Source organism: Strongylocentrotus purpuratus, unplaced genomic scaffold, assembly GCF_000002235.5.
Source record: "Strongylocentrotus purpuratus isolate Spur 01 unplaced genomic scaffold, Spur_5.0 spur5_scaffold_15, whole genome shotgun sequence".
Taxonomy (NCBI): Eukaryota; Metazoa; Echinodermata; class Echinoidea; order Camarodonta; family Strongylocentrotidae; genus Strongylocentrotus; species Strongylocentrotus purpuratus.
This window is the reverse complement of record NW_022145600.1, coordinates 4,542,620-4,562,742: the sequence shown is the minus strand read 5'-3', so window position 1 is coordinate 4,562,742 and position 20,123 is coordinate 4,542,620. Positions and strand designations below refer to the sequence as shown.

At 34.8% G+C, this 20,123-nt stretch overlaps 1 protein-coding gene across 2 annotated transcripts; it reads right to left on the bottom strand.

Annotated features, from left to right (window-relative positions):
• Positions 1-425: 425 nt before the first annotated feature.
• LOC105447054 lies at positions 426-19,544 on the bottom strand. 2 transcript variants are annotated; one of them, XM_011684660.2, is made up of 4 exons: positions 19,306-19,544; positions 5,587-5,783; positions 4,434-4,514; positions 426-625 (listed from the first exon to the last, which is right to left on the bottom strand). In XM_011684660.2, the coding sequence occupies exons 2-4, from the start codon at positions 5,770-5,772 to the stop codon at positions 512-514; spliced, it is 381 nt and encodes a 126-aa protein (XP_011682962.1). In that variant the 5' UTR covers positions 5,773-5,783; positions 19,306-19,544; the 3' UTR covers positions 426-511. The 2 variants fall into 2 exon arrangements, with proteins under 2 accessions (XP_011682962.1, XP_030841270.1); XM_030985410.1 differs by having other exon boundaries at positions 5,587-5,779.
• Positions 19,545-20,123: the final 579 nt, after the last annotated feature.

Genomic DNA, 20,123 nt, shown 5'->3' with positions numbered 1-20,123 from the left:
TATTGGCATGATAATTCACGAGCGAAAATAAGACTACTTGAATATCATCTTTTAGTACACAGTATGAAGAAGTCTAAATCATCATAGACAACTTTTTATTTTCAATATCTTAGAAAGAGAAACTTGAAAATGCAAACCTTATTTCGTCATGGACCTTAACCCCAGAAAAGTAAATTAAGTTTCATAACTCGATTAATTTATAAGCTATCTAAAGTTTTAACAAATTGTTTTACATTTAACATCTTTTTCTTTAGAAATGTTTTTTAAATCAAATTTTTCTTGAAAGCACGAAAAATAAAATTATAAAAAATAAAGATAAATTATTAAAAAAGGAAAATTGAATTTGACTGTGGTAGGAGAGATGCATCTGTTGTGTCGTGTAACATAAACAAAATATACAAAATAACTTTCTTTTCATATCAGGCATCTTTTTCTTTTCTTTTTCTTATTTATCAAGTTAGTATACTACAAGTTAACGACAGCAACGGTGACGACGACAGCTATGACCTTGTTATGACCACGTCCTACTGGCATCTTTCTCGTCCGTGGGCGATGATATCCAATCGTTGTTGGTGTCGGCATCCGTTTCAGGTACAGCGACTTTGGTCCGCCGCATGTTCTCAAACTGAAAAGATAAACAAGGAGAACCATAATAATTTTGGCCTTTGTATGGATTGGGGCATAGATTAACTAGTCTTTTACCGTATTAAAGTGTTTTATAGACTTTGTTTGTTTAAATGTTGGACATCCCAATGATTTTTTTTTTTAAGGGAAAAAAATGGGGGGGGGGGGGGGGAGGAGATTTTTTTTTTTTTAAAAGACCCCCAAAAATGAGGTTAAAAAAAAGTTAAATTAAAAAAAATCCGCCCGCCCGACCCTACTCAATCGAGGACAACCAAATGATTTTGTTTTTGCCTAATGCCCGTCTTGGGAATTCAATCGGCCAACAGTTCTCATTTATTTCTTTGTTTCGTCAGTTTACAGATACTATGTCCCTTTTGCAGCCGACATCTGTAGAAATTTGCAGGAATTATGAATATGTAATGTATGTCCTATCTGTGAAATGTAAACGTTAGTAGTGTCCTAATATTCAAACTATGCAAGAAAACCCGTTTACTTGCTAGACTTCACTGTCAGACACTATTGAGTGACTGAATGGCTTTTTTTCTTCTTTGTTAATAACGTACATAAAATGAGCTGTAAAGTGTACATGAGCATTTGTCTACATCAATAACCAACTTCTTGTAATGGCCAAATTAATCAAACTGATTGAATCTTTGTGCAGCACAAAACGTAAAACATTTGGTACAATGGTCTGAAAATCAGACTATTACTTACTGACTTGGTAGCACTTAAGTCGCTTTGACATCTAATAGTCGTTATTTTCCCACTTAAAGACATTTTCAAGCCCCCCCTCCCATTTTTTAGGGAAGTTTTAAATTAGTATTAACTTTCAAATGCCGTTAAAATTTAACCTTTTCATATTTTGGGCCTGCAAATGGGACATAGTACCTTTAATGGACTCTCCGTTTTGTAGACCTTTTTGAAATGTCACTTTATGACTAAATTTGGCATTGAACCTATTAGTTGAACCAATGAATTTTCATGTAGAAAATATAATGATAGACTATCTATTATAAATATAAATTATGAAACAAATCGAGTGAGGACGTTTGTAATCGTCTTCTTGGAAATGAGATAAAGTGATTAAAGATAATCTGGCTTATTATTGGGTCATTTAACTGACAATTTAAATTTGTTTATCTCAAAGGAAGCCGACAGCCTTGATATTATACAACTTCCAGACAATCACTGCGATCACATATGGTTCTGTCGGTATCTTTCATTATCGAAATATCATCTAATAATCTCCGTCTTTACTTGTCTAATCCTATTTAATACTTCGGGATTTATTCATGAGAACAAGAAAGACATTAACTCTGTGTAAAGGTTTATAAGCTAACGTCCTACTGGCTCTCAGGTAGTCTCAACGTACGTTATGATATCCCGGACCGTCTATATGGTATAGATTTGTTGCGGTGTACAGAACATTTTTGTGGAGGCATCGCAGCATGACTATTGATATTTGGAAGAGGATTTGCTTTGAATACATTTCGATTACGTTTTGATTTGTTTGAAATTCTTTCACAAACAAAACAAAAATATTCTTGATACATTGAAGAAATCAAGACAAGAATAAATGATGGTTAGTTGTTTGTAACTTTGTCATATTACTCAAGTTATCTTTTAAGAGACTAAACGATTAACTTCTGCATTTTGTCGCTTGATTTCGATCATTGCAATGGATAGAGAGTACTCTATAGAGAGTACGGTTATGGTAAAAATAGGCCAACCTTTGGTAATGTGACTCAATTCAAATATGTCTTTATGTAAATTCTACTCTTGAGATAACCACTAAACCCCATGCCGCTGTCGAAATTGAATGTAGAAAAAAAATAGAATACAACGTCAAACTTTCAGAAATCATTAGATATCACAATCTGCCGACAAGCAACGAACGAATCGCCCTCAGTTTATTTATTTGCCGATAAAGGTAAAAAGAATATCAAGTATTTTTGTTGTTGCAATAAAAGTATAAAATAAAAGCCGTTTGATTTACAAATATCAATCAATTGACTCCCGTCCCGACATGTCATTGTATACAAACTAAAGTGTTTCAGCTGTCACGGTATAAATCCCAGAAGTAACTAAGAAAGTGTTTCTTTTATTCAGCATCCGTTTATTTATGTGAGGGGTGAGCACAATTACAGAATAAATTTACATTTGCGATGCACTTCAAGAATCACACATACTTCCACTAACCGTCTGTATTATCATGATAAAAAGATCATGCATTTTTCTTTATATAGGAATTGAAATATACGGACGTCAGGCTTATATACGTTATATATTTTTTTTGACGAACCACATCTACTTTGTATTTGTCTCTCTATTTTTGTTGTTTTATATTACCATTTCAACAGTACATAATGCAGTTTAACTAATTACGTCTACATATGATCTACTTAAAGCTTTATTGACATGTATTTAGATAATGTTGTCATATTTACATGAGTGCTGACAACCTCTTTAGCCTAAGAGATAAAGAAGATAAAACTGTTACCAAATCTAAAGCCTCAATTTCAAACTGAAACTCAACAGACACGTCTATAATTATTAGGCCTTGTTATTATGGCTCCCTCGAATAAATTAAATTAGGAATAGAACCAAGGACAAGCCGTAATCAACAAAACCAGATAAAGATATTAGTAATTATCATCCAGAGGATACAGGAGATAACGTTTAATCTCTACAGGTAGTTGGATTTCATTTTAAGTGCATTTTTATTTCATTAGTTTAAGGCTCTCCTACGACGAAACGAAAACTACTAGATTATTGTATTCTACTATATCACGAAATGAAGGTAATGGCTTAATTGATTATAGAAACTAGAAACAGCGATTTCTTAGGGGAGTGGGGGCATGTGAGGGCCGAGGTGCCCGAAAAACCCGTAATATCCTCTATAACGTGTATTTTTTTCTCTCTCTCTAACTTCCTTTTCTTATTTGCTTTTCGACTCAGTGGTATATGTCTCGTGTGCCCCCTGTCCTTACGCCATCGGCTTCTTCAATCTAATTTACGAATATGCATAATTAACCAGACGCCCCTGTAATAACAGGTTTAATGTGAGGCTTTATAGACGTTGAGGATGAGTATTAGTCCAACACCCGCGAAAATATAAGCTTGGATTTGCCGCGACATGTTTTAGGATAGACGAGGATCAAGTGTTGCCAATTTATAGATTAAAGAGAGATAGGAAAACAAATCCAACGCCTTTTTAATTCATTAATTGATTTTTATTCGCCAAGCTTCCAACATACAACAATATAAAAGAATACCAGATCAAAATTAGGTCAGCTTGAACAGTATAACCCACGAAAAATGTGTTTGGTTTGATTAGTTTTGATGGTTTATTACACCTGGATGCTAAGGAAGCATGTGTATGTTTGTTAATGAGCAACACGGGGGCAGACAGCAGTATACGTCCTCTCCGAGGGACTTGGTAAGCAGGATTAATGCCTTATCGAAGTGCATCAGCGAATCCACTTAGTTTCGAACTCGGGTTCTCCTAGTTACGAAATCATTGCTCTCCCACTGAGCCATCTCGCCTCCTCGTAAAGAGCAGATGTCACACTTTCGACAGTTCCTTTCTTTGGATTATGTAAATACATCATTGTCGTGTTCGCACATTTCAATAGATGACGAGCATGGCTATTGAAATTGTCTTTGCTTAGTTTTGAAAAAGTCTTTTGCGATTGTGTTCTTATATATGGTTGATAGTTTGAATCCTATAAATAGAGGGGAAAACTGATTGGGGAAAAGTGACTGGATGAAAATACAATTTTGAATGAATTAAATTGGGCTATACTGACCTGTAAGAGTTGACTCAGAAGATTTATAAGTTCACTAGCTGGAACGGAATCAATGTATCTCTGTAAGGACCACTTAAGTTGCTGGAAAACAAAGAAAGAAAAAAAGAGAAAAAAGTAACGTATAAGTCTAATCTTTGAACTATTTTGCAACGACCATTTTCATCAAAAATTCATTAGCTTAGGCATCATCCTTTAGAAACCAAAATGATCTCTCAGGACAAATGATACCACAAAAAATCCTGGAAATAAAAATTTCTTTAACAACGCCTAGATCCACATTTACGTTTCATGATAATAAATAAAAGCGATTTTGCAGTATTCTACCTACAATTCAGTCAAATTCGAAGAAAAAAAATATTTCTCGACGCTTCATCTTTTTGAGCACCCCTCATCTCATCACGATAAAGATAGTGCCATGATTATGCAAAATACAATTAAAATTATATTCCTCCATTTTCAAACAGTTTATACAAATTTTGATCTACTCCAAAATGTTTAATCTCAAAGAAGTCTCTTAGTACCCCCGGTGCAGCGATATGACAGGGGCAATGTAAGATTTATATCCAACCAAAACGTGAAGGCAAGATGGCAAAAACTGCGGTGAATGACTGGAATATGGAATTGTATTGCCTTAGCAGGTTTTAAATTGACACAGGTAATAACTCAGGGTTAGGGTAGGGTTAGGGTTAGGGTAAGGGAAGGGTTAGGATTAGGGTTAGAGTTGAAATTTGATTGCTTTCGCAGGTTTGAAATCAACGCAGGTAATAACTCAATCAAAATGACGCCTCTAGTGCAACGAGAATTGAGGCTTAGCCTGCCGTGGTATAGTGGTTCATTCACTTGACTCTTAATCCAAGGGTTGACGGTTCGAATCCCAGCGCGGCACTATCGTCCTTTGGCAAGAGATTAATCCCATATTTGCCACTCTCCACCCACGTGTAAATGTGTACCTGGAGTAATAATATTTGCAGGTCCAAAGGAAAAGCAAAGCTAATCATGATGTGGCTGAAAAATAAAACCCAATTATTATTATTGTTATTATTATCAATTATAATATTATAATTAATACTAATATTATAATTATTGTTATCATTATTTTTATTATTATCATCATCATCATAATAATAATTCTTATTAGCGCACTCGTACTCACCAGGTGATCTCCACTATTAGGGGGGAAGCTGGATGTGGCGGAGCTGTCTGGGTCGGATCGCTTCTTACCCCCCGGTCTCCAGCAGTTGAATCTGTGGTGGATTTGGCACAGTGACGGTTGAAAGTGACTAAGGATTACAGCTGCCATCAGAATGACCATCACTGTGAGATTGCTGGAAGTATTCATCGTTAGCCTTCCTGGACAAGAGAGAGAGAGAGAGAGAAATCGAAATAGATGATCATGAGGTCATGAAGATGATGACGATGATGGCTTCAACTGTAGAGCGTCGGTATTCGATTCACAGATTCATCGTTCTTGGTCAATGTGTGAATTCAGTCTTTGTTAGCAATATCATTCTAGAGATGATTAAATTGCTGGGAAAACAGGGCATTAAACCTAGATTTTTGAAATGCGTTTGAGGATTTAAAGGGGTCCAATATGCACTAATTCGAGTAGAACCCCACTTTTTGCTAATGAAGTTATTTAAACGCCACTTTTATGTATGGGTTATTCCATGCAAATGCCAACTTTAGGTGAAATTACAAAGTATGATTTTAAACTTTTCCTTTTTATGCCAGTGGAATATACATGATTTGAGTTCTATGGGACAATATTTGGATTTTTTTTCTTCATTTTGTTAATATTTTGACCCCAAAATTACAATTTTGCGATTTGCAAATTAAATTATATTTTCATTGTAAAATCTGGTGACATATTGATGAATTTTAAGAAATATAAGTTGTCATTATACAAAGTTGATCAAATTTGGTAAGGAATAAAGTGAATTCTACATCTAGTTAATAAAAGGCCTAAAATATGAAAAGGCTTAGGATTTTTAAAAGGTCAAAGGTCACGCGATTTTTTTTTTTTGGTCCAATCTGTTACGTTTTCTAAAGGCACTTTTTACCTTTACGATATAATTGGATGTACGATTCTTACTCTTTGGTAAGGGGTCCATTTCTCCCTTTTTTGGTAGATTAAGGTATTATGAAGATAATTATGAAAGATAAATTGATGTCCCGCCTGTCATGTTTGACCTTATACAGCAAAAATAGATATGTCAACATCAAAATTTCCCGACGGATAAAAATTAGAATCCTCTTCCTATTATGGTCCATTGTTACATAAAATAGTTAATGCTTGCGAGTTTGTTTTCTTTAAAAAAAAAAATATTTTGTGTACAATCTCATTGTGTCCCGCCTGTCAAGTTTTTAACAGTTTTTTTAAAACGTTTTTAACTCTCAACAGTGAACAGACGACAATTTATGTCTATTCGAACATTCAGGAAAGTGTGATTCTCGCACAAATAATGTAAACGCTTTGTCTCTATCGTTATTCCTCTTTCCGTTATATACTGGTCTTTCTGGTGTTGCTTTGGGATCAGGAGAATCTGGTTGAAACGATTTTCAAGATCTAGTTGTCCTAATACCAACAGTGGCAATGTCCACGTCATCCTTCTCGATTTCAGGAAGGATGATCTATCCCTATAAAGTGTCATGAAATGTTCTTAAAATGTAATAATGCAACAACCCCGCTCTCTCTTTCTCTATCCGGCTCTCTCTCTCTCTCTCTCTCTCTCTCCCTGTTTCCCTATTTATATATCTGTCTCTATATCCCTCTGTCTCTATCTGCCTCTTTTTTTTTCTCTCTCTCTCTCTCTCTCTCTCTTTATCGCCGTCTGTTTGTGTGTGTGTGTGTGTGTGTGTGCGTGCGTGTGTGTGTGTGTCTGTCTGTTTGTCTCTCTTATTATTTATAATGTTTACTTGTCCATGACTCTCTCTTTCTCTTCCTGTTTCACTGTTTCTCTCTTACGTGTCCCTCTGTCTCTTTTTGTCTTTTTGTCTCAACGTCTCTGTCTTTTTTTTTGTCTCTCTCATCTCTTTCCGTCTCACTGTTTCTCTCGTTATCTCTTTCTCTATCTTCCGTTCTCTATATAACTGTCTCTCCATCTCTCTTTCTCTACGTGTCTCTCTGTCTTTCTGTCTCTATCTGCTTCGCTATTCATCTTTCACCCTTCATGTCCTGGCTCCCGGCTTATACAGAGTTGCGATTGATCCAAAAAAATCAATCGCAAGTCCTCCAATCAATCGTAGCTTTGCAGTCTCTATCTCTTACGGACATAGTTGCAATTGATATAAATCGCAAATTAGTTGCGATGAATATCAACTCTTTATAAGACGCGGGGCCCTGGTGTCTCAACCTCTCTCGGTCTCCTTCTCTGTCTCTGCATCTTAACTGGTATAATTATAAATATGCAATCCTAGTGTAAGAGACACATGTAGAGCTAGAATATAAATCCACATTTGATCCAAATACAAGGTGAAAACAATGCAAATCACGTCATAAATAAGGGAACAACAAAAGAGTATGATATGGCGACGATTTGTAAGAGCTAAATCTTGCATCTTACTTTTTTTTTGAATTAATTATATTTATTTAAATTGAATTTAAGCAAGGCACAGCCCCTCCCCTCTCTTCATTCGCGCCGTTATTCGTGACATTACCAGACCGTTTTTTTTTCCTCTAATAGACATGCTAATAATAGAGGAGACTGTAAAAATAAAAATACGACCCATAAAATTCGTTATAATTTCCCGACAACTGTCGCAAGAAATAAAGCAACGAATAATAAAGCAACTACTACTCGGAATTACCTACTCGACAACCTCAAGCAATCCCTAACTTATATATTACATTTCAAATTGTTGACACATTATCCTCCCATGTCCGTGTTGTGGAAATGTAGTCAAGATTATATATGAGTTCATGTTGATATTAAGACGTTCTCCAACGCTTTATTTTTTTTAATCCAGAGAATCGCTCACTGAGAAGTTCGAGTTGCCAATATGATCCCCTCTTTCATAATTGAGATATAACTTGTTGGAAAATATACAATAAAAAATGAAATAACATCATAATTGATGTTGAAACGTGTACTGATAAATTGCATATTGAGAAGTGCAAATAATATAATCCACTCTTGCATAATTCAGATATAACTTCTTGGAAATATTACAATAATATATAATGAATAATTGAAGATATTCCCAAAGAGGCGATATACAATATGTATAAATATCCTGTTTGGCACAATTTTTACTCTTTAATGTCATTCATAATATATTAAACATCAGTCAAATTATACATTTTATGGTAGGTTGCACAGTCCATAGAGCATAGAGCAAGGCCTTTAGAAGTGATTATGTCGTCATATTGTGTGTTAAGTACATGTAATACCAAATCCCAAACCACACCCCGTTGATGTGAAGAATATGAAGATTCGTCCCATTTACAGTTGCCTGGAGATGTTTAAAGGAAAATCCGGCCTATCTACTAAAAAAAGAAAACAGAAAAACGAAAGAATCGAGAGCAGCAGAGAAGATAAAATAAATATAAAAAGGAAAGTTATGAATTTGTTAACGCTGTAATCACTGAACGTATATATGAGCACTTTAAATTGGCCGAATTGGTTTGTCACTGTGACGTAATGCCGGACAACTTTCTTATTTGTTTAAACACCAAAAATCACTAATATTCGTCTTCTCAAAAGGTATGACTCGGCGGTGGGGTGTATTTTCTTTTTAGAGGACCTACAATGATATACTGTCCAAAATATATTTTGAGTAGTGCCTCAAGGAAGAAGGCACGTGGGAGAAAGACATACATTATTGATATATTTGTACACGAAATTTGGGAGAGTTGTCCATGACTACGTCAACCCCCACTTACCAAATTGCCAATATGAGATTCGCGTATAAATTCAGTTTTCTCATATTTCAGACATTCATAACTTTCTTATTATTGGTCTGATTCATTTCTCCGTGCTGTTTCCCTTGTTTTTCTACTTTCATACAAATGAGCTTATTACAAAGGTTGAATTTCCCTTTAATGAGGGAGATGACCTGTTCCATGAAACCTTCACTTAAAACAACTCCAGTTTGCCGATGGCTTAATTTTTTAGGTACAGAGGGATTACTTAACTTCAGAAATTCTCGATCGCCTTCGGTTTGTAATTTGAAGTCATTCACTAGTGTGAATATCATTAGTATTTGATTTGAAGAGTCATGATGTGCTGGATGAAACGCCAATCCGAAATAGAGATAGGGAGAGGAAAGGAGATACTTAAGGGCGAGGAGAGAGAGCGAGGAAAAGGAAAGGGCAGAAACAGAGGGTAAAGGAGGGGGAACGGACAGAGGAAGTAAGGGACGGAGAGTATAGACTTTATTTCTTGCTATTGCTTTATTTCTCATTCTATTTTGTGCATCGTGCATTAAGTGGTTAATTTTTCCTGAATTTAAAAAATATATATAAATATTATTTAAAAAAAACTATTATTCTTGCATTTATTCCAACTGTCAAAGTTTGCCGCACTCGTAACTAGACATTCGTTACACCGCTCCTTTAACCTTTACCTGATATCGAATCGTTTATCATAACTTTCTTTAAGACAATCTTCATTAGACCTACATGTATAACCGTTTGTAGCCCAAAATTGGGGAGAGGGAGGAGGTCACAGACTCCACCCTATTCTGGACAAGCCATTTGGATTACCTCGAAATGACGACGCATCTTTCGTTCTTATGACTAGACGTTTTATAGGCCTACACTACACCAAAGGTTTAACATCCAACAAAATAACGAATTGTTAACCCAGGATTTCATCAACATAACGTCTGTTTAGAGCCAGAAGGGCGTAATTACCTCTGTATGACAGTATAATAGTTAATTGGCCTTCTGCAGGAGTGGTTCGAACTTGGGAGGGCTTTCGGGTGGCTTAGGGTTCTTCCATCCATTTTCTACATTTGTCTCGCGATTTTCTTTGATGGGGGATTGAAGATATTGGCCCCCTCCCACTAGAACCGTTTCACTGCACTTCTGGCTCAACCAAAATCTGTAGACCTTTAATACACAATGTATAAACGTTCATGTTCCAGGAATTGGGGGTGTTTACCGACGCCACGCCAAAGTTAACAGGATTACCTCGAAATAACGACGCATCTTTCCCTCAAGAAACTTCAGACGTTCGATCGCTATTCTAAGACCACAAACACAGTTGATACGGGTTGGTTGAAAAAAGGGCCCCGGATGTCGTGATCCTGAGTCAATTTTGCAGCTTCCCATAAGATGGAATTTCATTCCACGGATTACTTTGCGAGTGTGACTGGAATAGTTGTGGTCTCTAAACGTTTATAATTATTATAAAGGTCTGCAGAAGTCTTTATGTTGATGACAATACCGAGGTAGACGATCCGTTACCTGGTTAAGGGTTTACGCTATGGCGTAGCCTTTGCCTGGTCACCAGGGACCTGTTTCACAAAGCCTTTTTTCAATGACAAATGACAAAAATCAGTGACAAATCTGCTGATAACCAATCAGAAGCAAGGATATCAGTAGCGTATAACAAAAACTGTCATTTGTCACTGATGACAAGTTTTGTGAAATGCCTCCCCAGCAGAAGGGAGGCACCTGTCCTGCTCCACGCTAGAGGGTTCCGGAAGGGGTTGTAACGCCCTCTCAAATAGCTATTTTATGTCCATTGTGTGATCCATGAAGATGCCATGTTGGACAGAAATTACAATTAGAGGTGCAACCTTGCACCCGTCATCATGTTCAAGAAGAAGTTGCACACTCGCGTTGTTTCTCCCCGTTTCTCCCCTGATTTGTACAAAATTAACCAATTTTTTTATAGAAAAATTGCTCCTTTTACGAAGTATAAAGTGGGAAACATGCAATAATTATCTCCTCTCCCCTCTCTTTGTTTCTTTCCTCTCTCTCTCTCTCTCTATTCTATTTTTTCTCGCATTTCTCTTCTCCCTCTTTTTTCTCCGTCTCTCCTCTCTTCCTCCCACTCTCTCTTTCTTTTCTAAGATCGAGCAGTGCCGAAAAAACGGAACTTGAAGTCTCGTATAGTATACGACGATTATCTTATTAGCTTTTCGGTGCAATATATGTATTTTTAGAAGCAATTTTGTACGTTTTCAGATAAAGAGCTTGTGTTTTCCCCCAGTATCAACTAAACAACACTTCTCTGACTGTAAAAGACAAGTTTTGACTATTCAAAAAAAAAAAAATCGAAAAACCACCAACTCTTATTTCTAATAATTCACTTCGTTTACGACGGCGGTGACTTTGTTGTCGTATCCAAGGCTCAAGAATTTTAGAATTTGCATAATTATCTGCAATTACTCTTTCCAATAAGAGATATGATTTAACCTTTGCATTTATTTTTTTTAGCATTAATTGGAAAAAACTAATCCCGGGGATGGTTTAAAAGATTTTCTTACAAATATCTTCGACGGCAGTTGTGACATTTCTCCATTTTATTTTCTTCCATTTATTAAATGAATGACGTGAGTCACTAAAGTAAATCTGCTTGAACTAATTAGCTATTCGAAGTTTTGATTTCGGTTGGAATAAATTAATAACAATTAAAAATAATATTGAAGAGCACCTCTATTTCTTTGGGGCTTCAGTTTCATGTAAAACTACAACATATCATGAAGTAGAAGAGTAATTATTTCAAAAGCTAATTAAATACCAAACTAACTTTCTTAAATGCATTACCCGACTTTGACAAATTTGTTTTTTTAGATACCTTCTTAATAGATGTCTCAATTTTCGGCGGAACCTTATAAATATTTTGATACATATACATATATGTTTGTCTTAACATAGAATTCTTGTTCATGAAAAGATAACGCGAGTGGGTTTGAGTATCCATCAAAAGCATTAAGTATAGAAGAAAATTTTATTAAAGTTTAAACCTAATTAATTTTAGATCAAGGAGGAAACAAAACTCAGCCGCATGTTTATTCTGCTTCATCAGATTCCAATAGTATACTCGGATTCATTCCATTCAAAAAAATACAATTACAGGTTTACCTATAAATCTTGGGTGGATACAAAAAAAATCTAGTTTTATAAATGATAGAAATCTTGAAACATCGGAAAGGGAGGAAGGGACGGAAAGAGAGAGAGAGAGACATATAGAGATGGACTCAAATGAAGATCTTGTCAAAATTCTAGGCGCCTGAATCTTGACGTAAAAAACTTTGATAAATTGATGTTAAACAAATTTTGTCTATGATTTAAAATGTATACATCAAAAGGACTTAACTTAACCAAATCTTAATCATGCCTCCAAGTCATTTTTAAATCTTTCGCTATCGCTATAGATGGTTTAGACAATTAGATGAGTAATGATATTGCCTCACCTTAAATTACTAACTTTTTCTGCTTTACTTTATAAAAATGAAATCTTTGTTATATTCTATATTTTGAATTTAGTATAGAGCTAATCGGTATTATACCGCAACATTAATACTGATTAGAATATTCAATCATATTAATTATTAATATAGACAGGACCTTTGGGTATTTTAATAAGCAATATTCTTCTCAAAATTGTGTGATTTATTATTTTGGTTCATTTTCCAAAGTATTATAATTTTCTACTAGAGGGCATAGTTTGTGTAATGAGTTTAAATAAGTAAAGCAACATTTTTTCATTTATTTCGCCGGTATTGATAATTTCAATCAAAAAATATGACCAAAGATTAAACACAATATATGAGAAGAAAACTGTGCTTGATTTGTTTATTACGGAATAATTAAAATTCTAATAGAATTATTTGCTGTATATTTTGCTGGTACTGTAGCGCTAGGATAAACTGAAATGTTTATTATTCTCTTTATATATATTGTTTCATATTGTTTCAGCCTTATCAATCAAAACAAATACGTGTTTATCGAGTGAATAATAATATTAATAAACCGCATACCAATGCACTAAGCATGGCAATAAACAATAATCCGTTAACATAATATCTGTGAAATTGAAGGGAGGGGAGGAAATTAAACTTATCTATTTTTACCTTCTTGACCTCTGGCAAAAGAATGATTCTCCTTGAATCCTGGTCCTCAAGGTGTTTAAACATTGATTCTGACACATCATCCGCATCCTGCCTTGAAATTACACTTTCCCGACAACAGAAGTGGAAATCACAAGGGCGGACCCGGGATCGTCAAAAAGGGAGGGGGGATGGGGATGTAGGGAAAACAAAATTATCGATTTTTTTTTCCTTTTCCATTTTTATATGTTTGTTTCCTTTCATGTAACTCACGAGCGTAGCTTTCACCGTCAAGGCTCCGCCATATTTCTCTATTCTTTTAAATGCAGTATTTTAAAATTTACTGATTGCAAACAAATTGAAGAGGTACTCACTTTCTGTTCTAGTCTCTGTCAATAAAATTCCTGTTTGTTTATAACATTTCTTTTGTAAAATCATTACAAAATGTAAAAATGTGCAATATGAAACAATAAACTGAAACTAAAACATTTTGATTTTTTTTCTCTCGCCCCTCCCCTTTCATCCAGGTATGATTTAAAATCTAAAATATCGTTCAAACATTATGACAGTTTTCGATCAGTGTTGCATTTTGAGGAAAAAATGACACGATGAAATCTTTTCTTAATGATCGATGAAAAGAAATGACAGGAAACACAAATTTACAATAATTTTATAACATTTTCTTTCCAATCATTTGCTCCTAATATCGAAATCAAATCTAATTCAATGTTAATGAGGTTATGATCTTTATCAAATGTGATTCGGGATTTAAACAAATATAACTTTCATGAATAATATGCTGCACATGTCCAATAATGATGTAACATTTTCTTTCCAATCATTCGGGATTTAAACAAAATGTAACTTTCATGAATAATTTGTACATGGATGCATATTCCAATAGAACGGACTAAATTTTTTGACATTTCGAGATTTTGAGAATGATTGTATCCAATGAATTGTGGTATGATACAACGATCTTGTCGATCTGTATTGATCTCAATTGGGCTCATGGATTGCTGAAAAGCAATTGTGGTACAATCTTAAAAAGGATTCTGACATTCTCTCCAGGTTTTATGTCGTAAAAGCTGTAGGATTAGAAAATCGATTAGTGTTACAAATTGACAGTATAGTAATGTTCACATGATTATGATTAAATTAGAAGAGCACATCCGATTCGAAACAAAATAATTAAATTACCGAAAGATAGCAAAGAGGCTTCCCTAATACAATTTACAACATTACGTCCTTTGTGATATTTCTTCGTATACTCTATATGATTTTTGTATAATGTTTAAGTCATCATTAATAATTCTGCATTTACTGAACTCGGGAATGTATCTATTCTGGATAATAAAGTCATTTCGTTAATATTGTATATGATACCATCAAAATATACACGTGTATGCTGCACATCTTTTTAGTTTCCTATTTTCATTTTCTTATATATTGCAAATGCTTATCATTGTATATACCTTTGTATTGTATTTAATGCAAATGGAAATGAATAAAATGAATTGAATTTAATTGAAATGGTCAGTTTCCGCTGCAATTTAGATGCAGTGAACTCTTCTTATTGGTTTGACTTGACTTGATATTACTTTCACTGATTTCAGAAATGTGAAAATGTGACGCTAATTCTCTATGCATTGTGTCATTATTGATATGGGATGGTCCTATCCACCTCACAATGGGAATCTAAATATAATGCATTTCATTTTTCAAACCTTGATCTACTCAACAAGAGGCGGCGCCTGCTGGATTTGTATAGCTTGTAACGGAGAATTTATAGAAGTAATCAATTACTATGCAGTTAGGCCTGTACTGCAAAGCTTAGATCGAAATTTGATAATAAAGATAATAGTATCGGATATACTTTTACAGCGCACGAATCCACCACGTAACGTGCTCAAGGCGCTCCAATATTTCAACGGCTCTGCGAGGCTACCTAATTCGGTGGTCACAGCATTCAAGGAATCCCTTTCCTACAGGAATCCTTTAACTGCTGGGTGGAGAGCAGCAAATGTACAGAAATGCCTTGACACACACTGTTTGAATACATCAATCTTAAACATGGGGGTCTAGACAAAACAACAGTTAAGCATTGCGCAAAAGTAGAATAATACGTCACTTAATCATGCATGGGATTCGTTATCGTTTCATGTATATTTAATTTTTGAATATATAGATTTAGATGATTCATTCTTTGTTACACATTCATGCACTAAGAATAATGACACTAGCAGTTTAATGGATCGCAAAATCACACGTACAGACATTGACAATTTCTTTCTTTCTATTATTTCTGTCCGACGTTGAAAAAGAATTAAAAGAACAAAAATCATTATATCGATCTGATTCCTTTTTATTGCATTTTGATTCCAATCATGTGATTATTTTTGGTTTGGGTCCCATTGTTTTTTCGATATACATTAATCCAAAATCGTGTTGCTAGAAACAGACAGGAAGAGAAAATTTAAGTGTTGATAACAAAAGGACGGAATATGAATAATATGACAAAATGACAGAGAGAAAGAAAGAAAAGACGGAGAGAATGCAGAGAATCCTTACAAACGTCAAAAGGCCAGATAGTGGTAATATCGGGTCAAGCTCGCTATCCATAAAGACCACTATTCATAATGACCATTATTCACAAGGACCGCTATCCATAACGCGAGACTAAATGAATAGCACCCTTTTATGAATAGCGGTCCTTATAGCGAGCAAACCATAGAAAATTTACCTCGCTATTCATAAGGACCATTATTCACAAGGACCGCTATCCACAATGCGGCACTTAATGAATAGCAGTCTTTTGTAAATAGCCGTCCTTATGAATAGCGAGCAGACCCCGTTATACCTACCCCTTTCCCCACAATGGCTGAAATCTCATCTTCAATTATTTATCAACGTTTAGCTATATTACATACAAACTGTTAATACATCCTAATGACACGTCATTGACGATGGATCCGGGATAAATTTGAACTGTAAAGGATTTAATTCTCAAATTCTTCTACCAAAATTTTGTTTAAGATGGAGTTCTGCGCCTCGGATAAATGCCAATTAACCATCAATTGCAAAATTGAACACAAGGGTTGGAATTTTATCTTTCTAGGGCAAAATTTGTTGGAATTGAAACCCCCAAAATGTCAATTTCCCCCTTGTGGGCGCTGCTTCGATACACGTACATTTTAGGTGAGGACTAGGGACGAGTAATCAATATCATCCACAGTTGTTACGTTTGAGACGAGAAAGTGTCAACGTGTTTGTGTTTATTGATTATTTGTTATGTCACCAAATATGTTGATGGACATTTCGGCACAGCGCAAGAAGAACCTTTAATCAAGTATCAAAATTGAAGTTTTCATGGCAAGATGGCAAGAAAAAGAAAATCGATGACGCAGTATTATCATTTTTAGATTCGTAGCGTTTCAGTAATTATTTGCTAGTTTTCAAAACAGTTGTTATTTAATTTGTGAAGAAAAATGTATTTTTTTTAAATAATGAAAATAGGAGGATTAACAACGACGGAACAGACTGATAGACTTCAAAACATTTCAATATATCAAGGGCATATACGGACTGAATAGTTATACATGTATGTGCGTCAAACAAATATTTTGTTTTCTATTATTTTAGCATAGATTCACTATTTCATATATGATGAATCCATCTTTAAGCCAATGTAATCTTCTTCGCACAATTTGCTTCCCTTTGATTTTTGTTATATTGGCTAGAGTGTGCTTCTTATTCATTCCCGTATGTTATTATCATAAAATGAGGAAGCCAAAAAAGATGATGTATGTCTTAATATTGAAAGCTATTCATATTGTTTACTTTAGAATAACTACTCATCCTCAAATATGAATAAATATTGCAATATGCATACATACTGACAATGCACAACACACCGCAGATGATTTTTCACCGAGAATGATGCTTGGAATAATCCAGTGGTAGGATTTTCATTTTTTCCTCCAATCTCTTCATATACCCAACGCGTTAGGTTATTTTTGGACATGTTTATGGTAGCTTCAAAATTAGGATTAATTTTCTGGATGTGTCTTTTTTATGTTAAGGTCTCGATTTGTCTTCATGTGTAAAGGCGTTTACTAGTTTATGGATGAGACATACTAGTCACACCGAAGAGATCGAAACCATGTCGACAGTAGACCAAACGAAAAAAATAAATCATTTCATCTATTTATTTTCAACATTCCAGTCAAAAACACGCAAATAAAATGTCTATATTATCAAATACAAAGACTACACAAGGAAACAAAAAGGTAATATACTAAATGGAGATAATATAGTGAACAAACATGGTAAACTAGTATTTGGATGGGGAAAAACAAAATCAAACGCTGCTTGTCAGGGGTAATTTCCCAACTAATTGTAACATCGCATAGTAAACATTTTAAACAAAAAGAGGGACGGTGGTTATTGGAATATTACCATTACTGGGCTGAGGAAAGAATTGCATATTGAACATTAAGGGTTTTTAACATTTTGTTTTTACAGATTCGGAGTGATACCAAGGTTTTTAATATCATCTGTTAATCCATTCGCGAGGTCTTGGCATCGGAACCTCACATTCTTTTGTCTGAGGGTAGTTTTAAAGAGTAAAAGAAATTTAATTTATGGGAGCTGATTTTTATGGGAGAAATCATTTGATATGTACCAATCACTATGCCTTTAAGGCAAAGGCATGTTACCGCATGATTGAAAATGAAATTTTGAAGTTATATCAAAACTAAAATTCCACAATTCGATTTAAATTCAAAAGAAAATTATATTCTTTCCATGTTGGAGCTGATTTGAAATTTCGAGTTTATTGTTTTAGTCTGTTTAAATATCATTTTGATACGAACTGATGAAAATTCCAACATTTTAAATGTAATTACAATCGGAGATTATTATTTTGATGATATAACTGCTTACTTTTACTGAAAGAATTCAACATTAAATCAAACGATATTGGATCTTTATCTGACTGCATGTTGCAAGTTTTTTTTTTTGAGCTGCTGCTGTAAAACATCAGAGAAACAACCAAAGGTTGTCAGAAACTACTCAAATCTTGTGCTCTTTCCTTTAGCTTGCTCCCAAATGGATTATTTAATTATTACTGTAAAGTTCGAAGAGAAGTCAACTTGCAAAACGACGGAAAGAATATAACATTAGTCACACCATTTGCCACCCTTTATGGACGCGGATCGCGATATTAGGAGAACTTTTTTAGGAGCATTTAAAAAAAATCAACGATATCCCGAAATTCGGGGTGATTTGTAGATACAAGATTGGCAACAATAAATCTAAATAGTTCGTAAAAAGAGACATTATGAAACCACCTAGAAATTCTTTTTTTTTTAAGGGATAAAGCCTAAACCCATGTAAGGAAGCCCTTTTTTAAAAAATAGGATTTCCTTCACAATGAGCCTCTTCGAAAAATGCTTTTAAACCCGGGGCTAATGGCCATCCGCATTTTCATTGTTTTTAGTTAAAGGAAGTTTTGAGTTGCCTCAAAATGTTGTTTTGTAATAATTAATTTTCTTACAATTCAACATCCATCAACAATTATATTTTAATCCTTCCCAATGAAGAGTATAAACCATGGCCACTTCGAGAGGAGCAAACTTTATTTGAGGATGGGGGTAAATGGACTTCCTTCACATCGAGGAGTGATCGACTATCCGCCCTTTTTGTTTGTTTTTTACTTACATGAAGTTTAATTTGCGTGAATATTTCGATTTTAATCAATTATTGCCTTAAAATTCAACATCCTTCATCTATTATGTTTTAACCCCTCCTCATCAGAATATACGCAATGGGGTCTACGAGAAGAGCAAAGGTAAATACAGTCACTTACCTCAAATCGAGGATGCGGTTCCTTCTTCTAGCTTTTGCCGAAGGTGAATGAAAAAAAGCCGTTGCCACCTATCCTTGTGCATAAAAACCGAAATAAAAACCTTGCAAACGGACAGAGCCTTGTCCCTTATAAAGCGTTGCTGTCGCCGAACAGTCCAAAAAAGAAAGTTCAAAACCGCTCCACTCTTATTTCAATCTCATCCAGCCTATCTGAAAAAACTGTCTGTGCTTTCTGTTCGAGCTGAGCTCTAACTGTTATGCGCACGGCACTAGTGTGTCGCTGTGCGTTGGTAAAATGCCGTAATATAATATGCAAAATAAAAATGATGAGCGCGTATTATCGTGTCCGCGCGATCTACGTATATCATATCTTTCCGAATTTCTGAGTACCTTGGAGCGGAGGTGGACGGGAGAATATTCTGAGAAGCACAAATCACAACGAAGTCCGTTAAAAAATAAATTGATTATCTCACCTGATGATATTTTTCGATGAGGAGCTTTAATGGTATTAAACTTCCCCCTAATTTTCATCTGTGCTTAAACGAGTTCAATCTTGTTGTATTTGTGCTTTGGAAAACGTTAATGGAAATCATCTTGCAAACCTACCTTTTCCATTTTTCCATCAAGAGAATTTGCGACATGTCTGATAATTTGTTTTTCCTTTTGGCGAAAGATTAGGCGGGCGAAGGTGTAAGCGTGTCTATACAAAAACCCATACTTTCAAGCAATAATTTCCAAGCGGTTCTAATGACAGTGATTTCCAATTAAGTTTTGAGATTATTTCTTAATTTTGGGGGGTACATTACCCTGATCCAAATC